The sequence below is a fragment of the Schistocerca nitens genome, chromosome 2 (genome assembly GCF_023898315.1).
Source record: "Schistocerca nitens isolate TAMUIC-IGC-003100 chromosome 2, iqSchNite1.1, whole genome shotgun sequence".
Lineage (NCBI taxonomy): Eukaryota > Metazoa > Arthropoda > Insecta > Orthoptera > Acrididae > Schistocerca > Schistocerca nitens.
The window spans coordinates 914396425-914410461 of record NC_064615.1 but is presented as its reverse complement, the minus strand read 5'-3'; the positions used below and the strand labels follow the sequence as shown (position 1 = coordinate 914410461).

Genomic DNA, 14037 nt, shown 5'->3' with positions numbered 1-14037 from the left:
ACATTATTATTACATTTTACTTGAAGTCTAAAGGTATTTCCTGTGTTTCATATATCTTGTAGATCTGGTGGAACACATTGTCATGGTAGACTCTCCCAAAGCTCTTAATAATTCTAGGGGTATGTCATCTATTCCAGGGGCCTTGTTATCCCCCCAGGAATTTCAGTGCTCTGTCAAATTCATCTCACAGTAGCTACCATCTCAACTTCACCTTTCTCTTCTCTTCCTATAACATTCTCCTCAAGTTTGCTTCCTTTATAGTGATCTGATGTATATTCTTTCCACCTTTTAGCTTTCCTGGATTTGAAGTCCACCAGTTATGGAAAACACCATTTTTCACACTACCCAAACATGTTTTGGCATGTTTGCAGTTAAATTTTTTTTATTTAAATTTTATTTTATTTTTTGTTATATATATATATATATATATATATATATATATATATATATATATATATATATATATATATATATATATATATATATATATGGTCATAATAGAGGGAAACATTCCACGTAGGAAAAATATATCTAAAAACAAAGATGATGTGACTTACCAAATGAAAGTGCTGGCAGGTCGACAGACACACAAACAAACACAAACATACACACAAAATTCAAGCTTTCGCAACAAACTGTTGCCTCATCAGGAAAGAGGGAAGGAGAGGGAAAGACGAAAGGATGTGGGTTTTAAGGGAGAGGGTAAGGAGTCATTCCAATCCTGGGAGCGGAAAGACTTACCTTAGGGGGAAAAAAAAGGACGGGTATACACTCGCACACACACACATATCCATCCACACATATATGTCTGCTTGTGTCTGTATATGTGTGGATGGATATGTGTGTGTATGTGCGAGTGTATACCCGTCCTTTTTTTTCCCCCTAAGGTAAGTCTTTCCGCTCCCGGGATTGGAATGACTCCTTACCCTCTCCCTTAAAACCCACATCCTTTCGTCTTTCCCTCTCCTTCCCTCTTTCCTGATGAGGCAACAGTTTGTTGTGAAAGCTTGAATTTTGTGTGTATGTTTGTGTTTGTTTGTGTGTCTGTGGACCTGCCAGCACTTTCATTTGGTAAGTCACATCATCTTTGTTTGGAAAGATGATGAGACTCACCAAACAAAAGGGCCGGCAGGTCGACAGACACACAAACAAACACAAACACACACACAAAATTCAAGCTTTCGCAACAAACTGTTGCCTCATCAGGAAAGAGGGAAGGAGAGGGAAAGACGAAAGGATGTGGGTTTTAAGGGAGAGGGTAAGGAGTCATTCCAATCCCGGGAGCGGAAAGACTTACCTTAGGGGGAAAAAAGGACAGGTATACACTCGCACACACACACATATCCATCCACACATACAGACACAAGCAGACATATTTAAAGACCGTATATATATATAGAGGGAAACATTCCACGTGGGAATAATATATCTAAAAACAAAGATGATGTGACTTCCAAACGAAAGCGCTGGCACGTCGATAGGCACACAAACATACACACAAAATTCAAGCTTTCGCAACAAACTGTTGCCTCATCAGGAAAGAGGGAAGGAGAGGGAAAGACGAAAGGATGTGGGTTTTAAGGGAGAGGGTAAGGAGTCATTCCAATCCCGGGAGCGGAAAGACTTACCTTAGGGGGAAAAAAGGACGGGTATACACTCGCACTCGCACACACACACATATCCATCCACGCATCTCGCAACTACCCTCCCGACCTGATACAGAAGCAAATAACCAGAGCCACTTCCTCATCCCCTCGAACCCAGAATCCCCCACAGAAGAACCACAAAAGTGCCCCACTTGTGACAGGATACTTTCCGGGACTGGACCAGACTCTGAATGTGGCTCTCCAGCAGGGATACGACTTCCTCAAATCCTGCCCTGAAATGAGATCCATCCTTCATGAAATCCTCCCCACTCCACCAAGAGTATCTTTCCGCCATCCACCTAACCTTCGTAACCTGTTAGTTCATCCCTATGAAATCCCCAAACCACCTTCCCTTTCCTCTGGCTCCTATCCTTGTAACCGCCCCCGGTGTAAAACCTGTCCCATGCACCCTCCCACCACCACCTACTCCAGTCCTGTAACCCGGAAGGTGTACACAATCAAAGGCAGAGCCACATGTGAAAGCACCCACGTGATTTACCAACTGACCTGCCTACACTGTGATGCATTCTATGTGGGAATGACCAGCAACAAACTGTCCATTCGCATGAATGGACACAGGCAGACAGTGTTTGTTGGTAATGAGGATCACCCTGTGGCTAAACATGCCTTGGTGCACGGCCAGCACATCTTGGCACAGTGTTACACCGTCCGGGTTATCTGGATACTTCCCACCAACACCAACCCATCCGAACTCCGGAGATGGGAACTTGCTCTTCAGTATATCCTCTCTTCCCGTTACCCACCAGGCCTCAATCTCTGCTAATTTCAAGTTGCTGCCACTCATACCTCACCTGTCACTCAACATCATCTTTGCCTCTTCACTTCCGCCTCGACTGACATCTCTGCCCAAACTCTTTGTCTTTAAATATGTCTGCTTGGTCTGTGTGTGTGTGGATGGATGTGTGTGTGTGTGTGCGAGTGTGTGCCTGTCCTTTTTTCCCCCTAAGGTGGGTCTTTCCGCTCCCGGGATTGGGGTGACTCCTTGCCCTCTCCCTTGGAACCCGCATCCTTTCGTCTTTCCCTCTCCTTCCCCTCTTTCCTGGTGGGGCGGCAGTTTGTTGCGAAAGCTTGAATTTTGTGTGTGTGTTTGTTTGTGTTTGTTTGTGTGTCTGTCGACCTGCCAGCGCTTTCGTTCGGTAGGTCGCATCATCTTTGTTGGTTATAATAGAGGGAAACATTCCACGTAGGAAAAATATATCTAAAAACAGGGATGGTGTGGCTTGCCAGATGGGGGTGCTGGCGGGTCGGCGGGCACACAAACAAGCACAGGCATACACGCGGGGTTCAAGCTTTCGCGGCGGACTGTTGCCTCGTCGGGGGGGGGGGGGGGGGATGTGGGTTTTAGGGGGGAGGGTGGGGAGTTGTTCCAGTCCCGGGAGCGGAGGGACTTGCCTTGGGGGGAGGGAGGGGCGGGTGTGCGCTCGCGCATGCACACGTGTCCATCCACGCATGTACAGACACAAGCAAATATATATATATATATATATATATATATATATATATATATATATATATATATATATATATATATTTTTGCAGTTAAAATTGGCCATGATTCTCCTTGTACTGAGAAAAACAGTGTTTTGCATAACTGTTGGACCTCAAATCCAAAAAATTTTAACTGCAAATACAGCCAATACAAGGAGCTGCAAATCAAAAAGACGCATATTTTAGCTTTCCCTTCTTTGCTTACTACTGGCTTGTCACCTGAGCTCTTCATGTTCATAGAAATGTTCCTATTTGTTCCAAAGTTCTTATTAATATTTTTACAGATGGCATCTATCTTTCCCCTAGTCATGCATGATTCTATGGCCTTGCATCTACCCTCTATTGTTTTTACTTAGCCATTTTGCATTTTCTGTCAGTTTCATTTTTGAGATGTCTGCATTTTTATATTTTCTCTGTTCATCAATTAAATTCAGTATCTCCTATGTTAGCCATGGATTTCTACTATGCCTTGTCTTTTTACCATGGTGGTACTCTGCTGCCTTCTTTATTTTATCTCTCAAAGCTACCAGTTCGTCTTACATGGTATTCCTTTACCCTGCTTCTGACCACCATTCTTGCATAGTGCTCCCTTTGAAACTCTCAACAACCACTGATTCGTTCAATTTATCCAGGTCCTGACTGCTTAATTCCTACTTTTCTGTGGTTTCTTCAGTTTTAATCTGCAGTTCGTAATCAACAAATTGTCATCAGTGTCCACATCTGCTTCTAGAAATATCTTACAGTTTAAAACCTGATTCTGAAAGCTCTGTCTTACCATTATATAATCAAACTGAAACCTTCCAGTCTGGAACCGCAAGACCGCTACGGTCGCAGGTTCGAATCCTGCCTCGGGCATGGATGTTTGTGATGTCCTTAGGTTAGTTAGGTTTAACTAGTTCTAAGTTCTAGGGGACTAATGACCTTAGCAGTTGAGTCCCATAGTGCTCAGAGCCATTTGAACCATTTGAAACCTTCCAATATACCCAAGGCTATTCAATAAATACAGATTTCTTTCACAAACTGTTAAACTAAGTGTTAGCAGTGATTAAATATTGCTCTGCACAACATTTTATCTCTTGTCTTCCTCTTTCATTCCATTTGCCCAGTCCATATTTTTCTACTCTTTTTCCTTCTCTTCTTTTTTCTACTTTTGAATTCCAGTCACCCATCAAAGTTATTTTTTAGTCTCCATTAATTATTGGAACAATTTATTTTACCTCATCAAACATTATTTCAATCTCTTGTTCATCTGTGGAACTATTTGCATATAAACTTGTACTACTGTGCTGGGTATTGACTTTGTGTCTTTCCTGGCTACAATAATGCATTTACTATGCTGCTCATAGTAGCTTACCTGTGTTTCTATTTTCTTATTAGGCCTACGTCTCTGTTTCCCCTATTTGATTATGTATTGATAATCCTGCACTCACCTTAACAGAAGTCCTGTCCTTCTTACCACCTCACTTCACTGACTCCCACAATATCTAACTACAACCTATCCATTCCCACTTTTAAAATCTCTTAAAGAGCCACAAGTTATTCTGGCCTCTCCACATACACTGAGGTGACAAAAGTCACTTACACAGATGGCATTAGTAATGCGTACACAACGTATAAAAGGTCAGTGCATTAGCAGAAGTGTCATTTGTACTCAGGTTAGTCATGCAGAAAAGATTTCCAATGTAGTTATGGCAACATAACAGGAATTAACAGACTCTGAATACAGAATGGTAGTCGGAGCTAGATGCATGGGTCACCCCATTTCGGAAATCATTCAGGAATTCAGTATTCTGAGACCCACAGAGTCAAGACCATGCTGAGAATACCAAGTTTCAGGCATTACTTCACACCACAGACAATGCCGTAGCCGATGGCTTTCACTTAACAACTGAGAGCTATGGCATTTGCATAGAGTTGTCATTGCTAACAGACAATCAACACTGCATAAAATAACCACAGAAATCATTGTGGGACATATGATGAATTTATACATTAGGACTTGCAGTGAAGTTAGGCCATAATGGGCTTCGGCAGCAGATGACCGATGTGAGTGGCTTTGCTAACAGCACGACCTCGTCTGTAGCACCTTGCCTGGGCTCTTGACCATATCTGGTGGACGCTAGACTGGAAAACTGCAGCCTGGTCAGATGAGTACCAGTTTCAGTTGGTAACAGCTGATGGTAAGGTTCAAGTGTGGCACAGACTCCATGAAGCCACAGACGCAATTTTGTTAACAAGGAACTGTGCAAGCTGGTGGGCTGTATTTACATGGAGTGGACTGGGCCCTTTGGTCCAAGTGAACCAATCATATGACGGTAAATGGTTAATTTTGGATACTGTGAGCCCATTCGCAGCCATTCCTGGACTTTATTTTTATGGATGACAATGCACCATGTCACTGGGCCACAATTGTTCGCAATTGATTTGAAGAACATTCTGGACAGTTCGAGTGAATGATTTGGCCACCCAAAATGCCCACTATGAATCTCATTGAACATGTATGGGGCATAGTTGAGAGGTCAGTTAATGCACAAAATCCTACATCAACAATGCTTTTGCAATTGAGGACACTATAGAGGTAACATGGCTCAGTGTTTCTGCACTGGCTTCCAACAACTTGTTGAGTCCATATCACATCGAGCTTCTGCACTATGCTGGGAAAAAGGAGGTCTGACATGATATTAGCAGGTATCTCATGACTTTGTCACCTCAGTGTATTTCCTCCTGTTGTGGTTACACATATGGTACAGTCATAAGTATCATTGAGGCATATAAGCCAGCCAACCTCAGTAAATTCCATGGTTCATGGAGGGTGATACTTTTATATGGGATGATAATTGTCTCCTACCTTTTATTTTATTACAAATTTAATTTTTGACATCATAGTTAACCTTCTTTTAACAGTAATAATAATCATTTCATGACTTTTCAGTTATATAATTATAAATAATAATTTTTTATTTACCACTTAAGTATGTTGTAATCCATTGCTATTTTTGCATTACTGTTTGGTTTAATCTGAAGTACAAGACATTGTTGTTGACAAAGTAGTGACTGATGTACTTTAATTTATTCCAAAGTTTATGGTTTCAGTAGGTAATGTTGGAGGTGAATACAGGCTATAATGTGACAGCAACATAAATTCTTTAAACCAGAAGCGAAATCAGCAGTGCAGGAGTTTGTAGTACAGAACTTAGGCCTTTTCTATTCTATTCTCAATATGCATGAATGATGCATATTTTAATGAAGAAAGACAGTGATGTATCAGCCAGAGACAACACATTTGCCATTTACATTATCTCTCAGTACAAATAAAGTAAAACAGACTTACTGTGAAATCACATCTGTCATGGAAGTTTAACTAATCAGTGCTGCATGGAAAACTACTTTTCGCATATCCCATCATATTCCAGTGCACTAATGCTCTTGTATGCTGCATTTTCTTTCATGCAAGCACCATTTTCCCTGGTGCTACATTTCTTATACAGTATCTCAAACCAAATCAGCAGAGCATAGCAGTGGAAGGTTAATTTAAATTAAAACAAGCAAAAGGACTGTAAAATTGAACTGTGAGATTTGTTCAGAAATGCATTTAACAAGGAAGAATATGCTACAGTTCTGCTGACTTTTCAGGATGCAAAAGAGAATATTAAGAATTATTGAAGGGGTAAACAATATGAAATCATGCAGACCCATATTCAAAAAACTGACAGTTCTTCCTCTTCCTTGCATTTTTATCTATGAAACATTAGTTTTCATCAAACAATATATTGATAGACACCCAGATATCTTATTAAAAAAATGAAGATATACATGCACACAATAAAAGGTAAAACTCTGACCTTAATATGAAACAGGTGAGAATATCATTGTGCCAAAAAGGCACACTACATACTGGGATAAAGATTTTCAATAATCTATCTAACCATATTAAATCAGCAGGTAAACTCTGTAGTTTTAAGGCTGAAGTAAAGGCATATTTAATTGATCATTGCTTTTACAGTCTGACAGAATACATAAAAGCCAAACAACAACAAAAAAAGATGCATTATGAATATTCTACTTTGTATGTTGCCTGTAATGTTTGTTGTATGTATGAATCTTTGCTACATTACTTCAATATCTAGTCCTTAGGATTGCAATGCAAACTGTATTTTATCTTGTAAACACCTAACCATGTCCAATATCCTTGTATATATTCTATACATGTAGGATTTGAAGGACTAAATAAATAAATAAATAAATAAATCTTGTGCTGTTACTATGAGAATAAGATAAGATAAAAAGCTACAGGAGCTTGTGTAAGGAGCTATCAAGAAGCTTCTGTTTGAAGTCTTCACTTAGGCATATATGCAACATAGCATGACTACAATGAGGGAATAAAAGAACCAACATGTAGGCAAGGGATTAGTTTGGCATGGCATTTGTGTCTTTCAGATGTGCTTGTGGTAAATGTGGAAACATGAACTATGGTGATGTTATTAGCAAACATGTCCAAATAGGACCAAAGTGTTATTTTCTTGGTTGCCAAAGGACAAACATTGGTAGACATCCATCAGAGAATGAAGAATTGTATGGGACAGCATGTCTGTCAAAAATCACTATTGTGGAATGGTGCGCCAATTTCATGATAATACAAGTCCTCATAATGTCTTAATGCATAAATTACACAACCTCAAAAGTGGAATGCACTAGAGCACCCAACCCATAATCCTAATCTCTCTTCACATGATTATCAGCCTTCAGTCCCTTAAAAAATGCCTTGAAGGATCAACAATTCCTATTGTACAAGGATGTGCAGCGGGCATTTATAGACTTCTTCACAGAGCAGGACACATTGTTTTGCCAAGCAGGTATCTTCAACCTGGTGCATCACTGGGATAACTGCTCTTGGTGATTTTGTCTGATTGGCATGCTGATTGTGGACTACATGACCTTTGAATGGAAACTTTTTGGTCACCCCTTATAAATAGCCATTTTCCCTTCATCAGTATGCAAATGGAATAGGACACAAAATTGCTAATAATTTGTACTAAGTACCCTCTGTCATGCATTGAACAATGGCATGAAGAGTACTTGTGTAACTGTAGATGTAACAAGCAGAAAGCAAAGAACAGCAGCAATCATGCTTATTGCTAGCTATTGATAGTTAATGTTGCATTTTCTCACAACTCTGCACCAAGAAACCATACATTAAGTTACATAGCAGGATTTTCCAGGACATGGAATATGCAGTATGGATGATTATTGTTGACTGTCGAATTTCAACTCCACCTGTTGGAAGTTTGAAGCAATCAGAGTATCTGCATAGCTTACGACAGTTTCAAAACTTCTTAAGAAGTGTATCATGCAAACAAACAATTGTTTGTACATTTTCAGCTTTTCATGCCATAATGAATAATCAGGTCAACTAAATCAAGGAACATTCACAATAAACTGACCTGGACTATTCTTCATCCAATGCTCAGAAATTTGTGGAGCAAACCACAGATTCATACCATATTACATTTGTACAAGCAGCCGTGCCAACTGCAACTCTACTACTGATATCTTGGCTACATATCTTCATCTTGGTTACATATCTTCTGGCCATCCTCAGAGTGAGACAGAGGCTCAGGTGGCAAGAGTGGCCTTATATGCTGTTCCATGGTGGTATGGCACATACAAGTTCAAGCCACAGGTGCTGGTCAACAGCAAAGAAGTGTACCTTATAATACCTGCCCCTGTAACAGGTGGAGAAAGTGCTCAATTGGTTAGAACCTTTCTGAATATATCTATTGTTGTGGCAACACCATGGAAACTTCTCTGCAGCTTAATTATTGCAAGGGCCAGTTTGCATAACTTGTCCGAATTATTTGCAATTTATTAAATTATCTTTTAATCAAATCTCCATTGCTCCCAAGAGGCGGAAGCTAAAATCTTCATATCACTGTAGTCCACAGAGTGGCCTTATCGATGTAATGTTCTTCCACAAAAAACACACACACACACACACACACAAAATTCAAGCTTTCTCAACAAACTGTTGCCTCATCAGGAAAGAGGGAAGGAGAGGAAAAGATGAAAGGATGTGGGTTTTAAGGGAGAGGGTAAGGAGTCATTCCAATCCCGGGAGCGGAAAGACTTACCTTAGGGGGAAAAAAGGACGGGTATACACTCGCACACACACACATATCCATCCACACATATACAGACACAAGCAGACATATTTGTGTGTATGTTTGTTTGTGTGTCTGTCGACCTGCCAGCACTTTCATTTGGTAAGTCACATCATCTTTGTTTTTAGATATATTTTTCCTACGTGGAATGTTTCCCTCTATTATAATCATTATATATAGCCTCATCAGGAAAGAGGGAAGGAGAGGGAAAGACGAAAGGATGTGGGTTTCAAGGGAGAGGGTAAGGAGTCATTCCAATCCCGGGAGCGGAAAGACTTACCTTAGGGGGAAAAAAGGACGGGTATACACTCGCACATACACACACATATCCATCCACACATATACAGACACAAGCAGACATATATTGGTCTTTAAATATGTCTGCTTGTGTCTGTATATGTGTGGATGGATATGTGTGTGTATGTGCGATTGTATACCCGTCCTTTTTTCCCCCTAAGGTAAGTCTTTCCGCTCCCGGGATTGGAATGACTCCTTACCCTCTCCCTTAAAACCCACATCCTTTCGTCTTTCCCTCTCCTTCCCTCTTTCCTGATGAGGCAACAGTTTGTTGCGAAAGCTTGAATTTTGTGTGTGTGTTTGTGTTTGTTTGTGTGTCTATCAACCTGCCAGCGCTTTCGTTCGGTAAGCCACATCATCTTTGTTTTTAGATATATTTTTCCCACGTGGAATGTTTCCCTATATATATATATATATATATATATATATATATATATATATATATATATATATATATATATATATATATATATATATATATTCTACAGGAGTCTGACCCCTGTAGAAGACACTGGTACAAGGCCCACTGAGCACATCCTGCTTCAATTCTGCTGCAGGGATATGCTATCCCATCAGAGACAGTGCCAGCTGTGAAGGTCGTCAGGCCATATATCACCTGTGCTACAACTAGTATATAGCCTTTTAAGTGGATATGGCTAGTTGAATGAGCAGTCACCCAGTGGCTAAGCACAACCTGCTTGACTGTAATGGGCACTTCACAACCTTTGCCATCTGATCCTCCCCTGTCCCTCCAACATCAGCTTCTTCAAATTTCATAGATGTGAATTGTCCTTAGAACATATCCCTTAGTCCAGCAATCCTCCCGGCCTTAGTCTCCACTATTTGCTATCCCAAACCCACCTCCATCCACATTACCATGATTTGCTACTTCTCCACATCCCCCTCCAAATATTTTACTCCATTATTCTACAAGCACACTTCTTTCTCCTGTCCTGCTTTTCTTCTGCTCTACCTTGTGTCCATCTCCTCCCCACACCACACCCTCTTCACTCTTCTGTTCCACTGTGTGCCATACACTACTTCTCCTGCCAGAACCACAACAAGCTCACTAATGCTACATTACTGTCCTGTTTCCTTGCTCCTGTCCCTCCCTATTCGTCAACCTCCTTTCCTTCATCCCCTCCATTTCTCTCTCTCCTTTCTTGTTTCTTTCGTCAACTCCATCTGACAATCTCTCACCCTATTTTGGCTACACTGCTATGCCAATAGTGTGTGTGTGTGTGTTTGTTTTGCACTAATAAAAAGAAGTGTGGACAAGTGACATTAAGACAGTGTTCAGTCTTGTCTTACATTTTTTTCTTCTCTCTACTTACATGGTCTTTCTGTCCTGTTTGTTCCAGGAGGAAGATAAATATATAATGCAACTTACTATTCACAAAATTGGCAGTGAAGATGAAGGGGATTACTTCTGCCATGCAGAGAATGCCTTTGGAAGCAAAACACGCCCTGTTTCTGTTAGAATACGAAATGTGGTAAATATCTTTTTCTTTTTTTCTTTTTGTACTTACGTTGCATTTTTTCTATGATTCGGGCTTCTCAGTTCAAAGTTAATAATTCATTAAACTACAGAACACAAAATAAAAAACATACATGTATAATGGTAACTAATTCAATGAGGGATTAAGTTTTTCATTCATGAAATAATTTAGTGCATATTCAAATCGACACCTTTTTCCAATTACTTCCATCTGCATAGTATGAAATTGGATCCATTATGTCAGTATGCTTGCAGATTAGGTATTTGTGTAACAGCTACCCATCACAACACTGAAGGTATATTTAAACACTGTTAAGTTCACCGAAGTTACCAGTTTAGAACCAAGACTGTGCAGAACATCTAAGGGCAGACATCACTGGCCATTTCTTGTATATTTTTTTAATGCCATGATGGAATCCTTGAAGATGTGCTGGAATTTGTCCTTTCACAACAGATATCAGAAAGATTACTGCTACAGAATTTTCTGAGGCCTTATAATCACTTCAAATTCACCCCCCCCCCCCCCCCCCCCAATCACTCTTGGTGTTCTCTCTCTGTCTGTCTGTCTGTCTATCTATCTATCTATCTATCTATCTCTGTCTCTCTATTGCTCTACTAACTTAATCTCATTTCAGAATTTCGATGAGGGTACAGTCTAAATGTAATTACAGAAAGTAGTCATTCCACATATGGCTGTAAAAAATATTTATTGTGATTGCAATTTCAACATTTTATCATTGTCAACCATGTGGGAATTAAAGCCCACTCTACAACATTAAGCTGTGACATGCTGGAACGTAGTCCCAGCAGTCTGAATCCACATAACATATGTGGTATCTTCAAAACACTATGTGACCATGAGCCATGATAACAGCAATCAGCTTGCACAAAAATAAAAAGTACATCCACAAAATACACCAAAATGAATCTCTTGTGTAGTTAACATGGTGGTTGGATTACAATTGCATTGTCAGCTGCATAATTCATCCCAGTCATCTCACATTAATTAATTTCCATAGACAATAGAGATCCCACCTTTCCTGTAGTTTTATTTTGCCACTCCCGTAAATTTTCATATACATTGCCTCCACTTATTATTTTATGTTCACATAGATATGGTAAAATAGTGTAGTCACTCTGTGTAAACGTAAAAATTATGTATTGTAATCATTTTACAGGCTGCCAGCAACAATGTGACACAATGCTGCATTGAACAAAATGTGACATCAAGCTGTATGGTAGCATGCTCATTCTACTTAGACATTGATGCTGTAATTGATAAACCAGAGTGCATAAATGATTTTGACAAGTTGATGAAGTGTGCAGCTGGTAAGGATTTCATCAGTACAATGTAATGTTAGAAATTTAGCTGCAGTAATTAAAATAGTTAACAACCTGAATATTCTGATGGGAAAACAAATGATTTTGAGTCATGCAACACAGTTTTGCTTTTTCCTCTAACAATTATTTAACAGTCTTATATGTCAGTCATAACAATGTCCCAATATCATCATTTGTTGGATAAGTAAATCTTAATTTTAGTACAAGGTGTACAACTTTGCTTCCACCATTTGCCAATAGGCAGCGACAACGGTAAGCAGTGGTTGAAAGAATCAGAATGCAGATGTTGGGCAGTTAGCTTGGACCTCAGTCAACATAACCTCATTCAAACATTAGTCAACTTGTGTCTGCACGATAAAATTGTTCTTGACTGAAAATGTCAGTTTACGGGCCTAATTCTCGACATTTGTGGGAGTTGTTACTGTTTTGTTTCAGTATGAAGAAAACAATGGCCGAGTCTCATTGAATGCTATCAATTACATATGGTAAGGACGCTATTAGTGAAAGAACATGTCGTGAGTGGTTTCAGTGCTTCAAGAACGGTGATTTTAACATTGTAGATAGGCATAGTGGTGGAGGAGAGAATGTTTTCGAAGATGCAGAATTGGAGACATTGCTGAGTGAAGACTTGCGTCAAACTCAAGAAGAATTGGCACATTTAGTGGGAGTGACACAGTAAGCCATTTCAAAATGTCTGAAAGCTATGCGCATGATTCAGAAAGAAGGAACTTGGGTCAAATGTGGGCTGAAACCAAGAGACGTTTAACGGCATTTGAGTATTTGTGAACATTTGCTCCAGGGGCAAAAATGGAAGGGATTTTGCATTACATTGTGACTGGGAACAAAAAATGGGTTCATTATGGTAACCCTAAATGCAAAAAATCATGAGGATTTCCTGGCCATGCTTCAACATCAACGGCCAAGCCGAATATTCATGGCTCCAAGATCATGCTCTGCATTTGGTGGGACCAGCTCATTGTTGTGTACCATGAGGTGTTAAAACCAAGTGAAACAATCACTGAGTTCATTATTGAATGCAATTAATGTGTTTGAGCAGAGCATTAAAAGACAAAAGGCTGCAATACAGCAAGAGGCATGATAAAGTGATTTTGCAGCAGGACAATGCTCGACCCCAAGTTGCAAAAGAGGTCAAAAAGTGCTTGGAAATGTTAAAATAAGAAGTCCTACCCCAACCACTCCAGACATTGCTCCCTCTGACTATCACCTGTTTAGATCAATGGCGCATGGCCTGGCTGACCAACACTTCCAATCTCATGAAGAAGTCACAAATTGGATCGATTCGTAGACCACTTCAAAAGATGAACAATTTTTCTGATGTGGGATTCATACACTGCCAAAAAGATGGGAGAAAGTAGTGGCCAGTGATGGAAAATACTTTGAATGATATATGTGTAACCAATTTGTTTCATTAAAACCTCAAATGTTGGGGAAAAAATGGAAGAAGCAAAGTTTTACATCTTGCACGTATTTCAGACCAGAAAGAAAATATGTTCTGTAACATATAGATCTTTGTTAGAAGAATGTACAGTGATCATATTTACTTAACTGCAGAATCTGGGATTACAAA

General features: G+C 39.8%; 1 protein-coding gene across 4 annotated transcripts in view; it reads left to right on the top strand.

The window, feature by feature from the left end:
* The window catches only part of LOC126237234 (Ig-like and fibronectin type-III domain-containing protein 1), a 1152289-nt gene that overhangs the window by 1102479 nt on the left and 35773 nt on the right, over window positions 1–14037 (top strand). For all 4 annotated transcript variants that reach the window (XM_049947130.1, XM_049947127.1, XM_049947128.1 and 1 more), the window contains 2 exons: window positions 10972–11103; window positions 12287–12437. In XM_049947130.1, the coding sequence (XP_049803087.1) occupies window positions 10972–11103; window positions 12287–12437 (283 nt within the window). The remainder of the gene's footprint in view (window positions 1–10971; window positions 11104–12286; window positions 12438–14037) is intronic.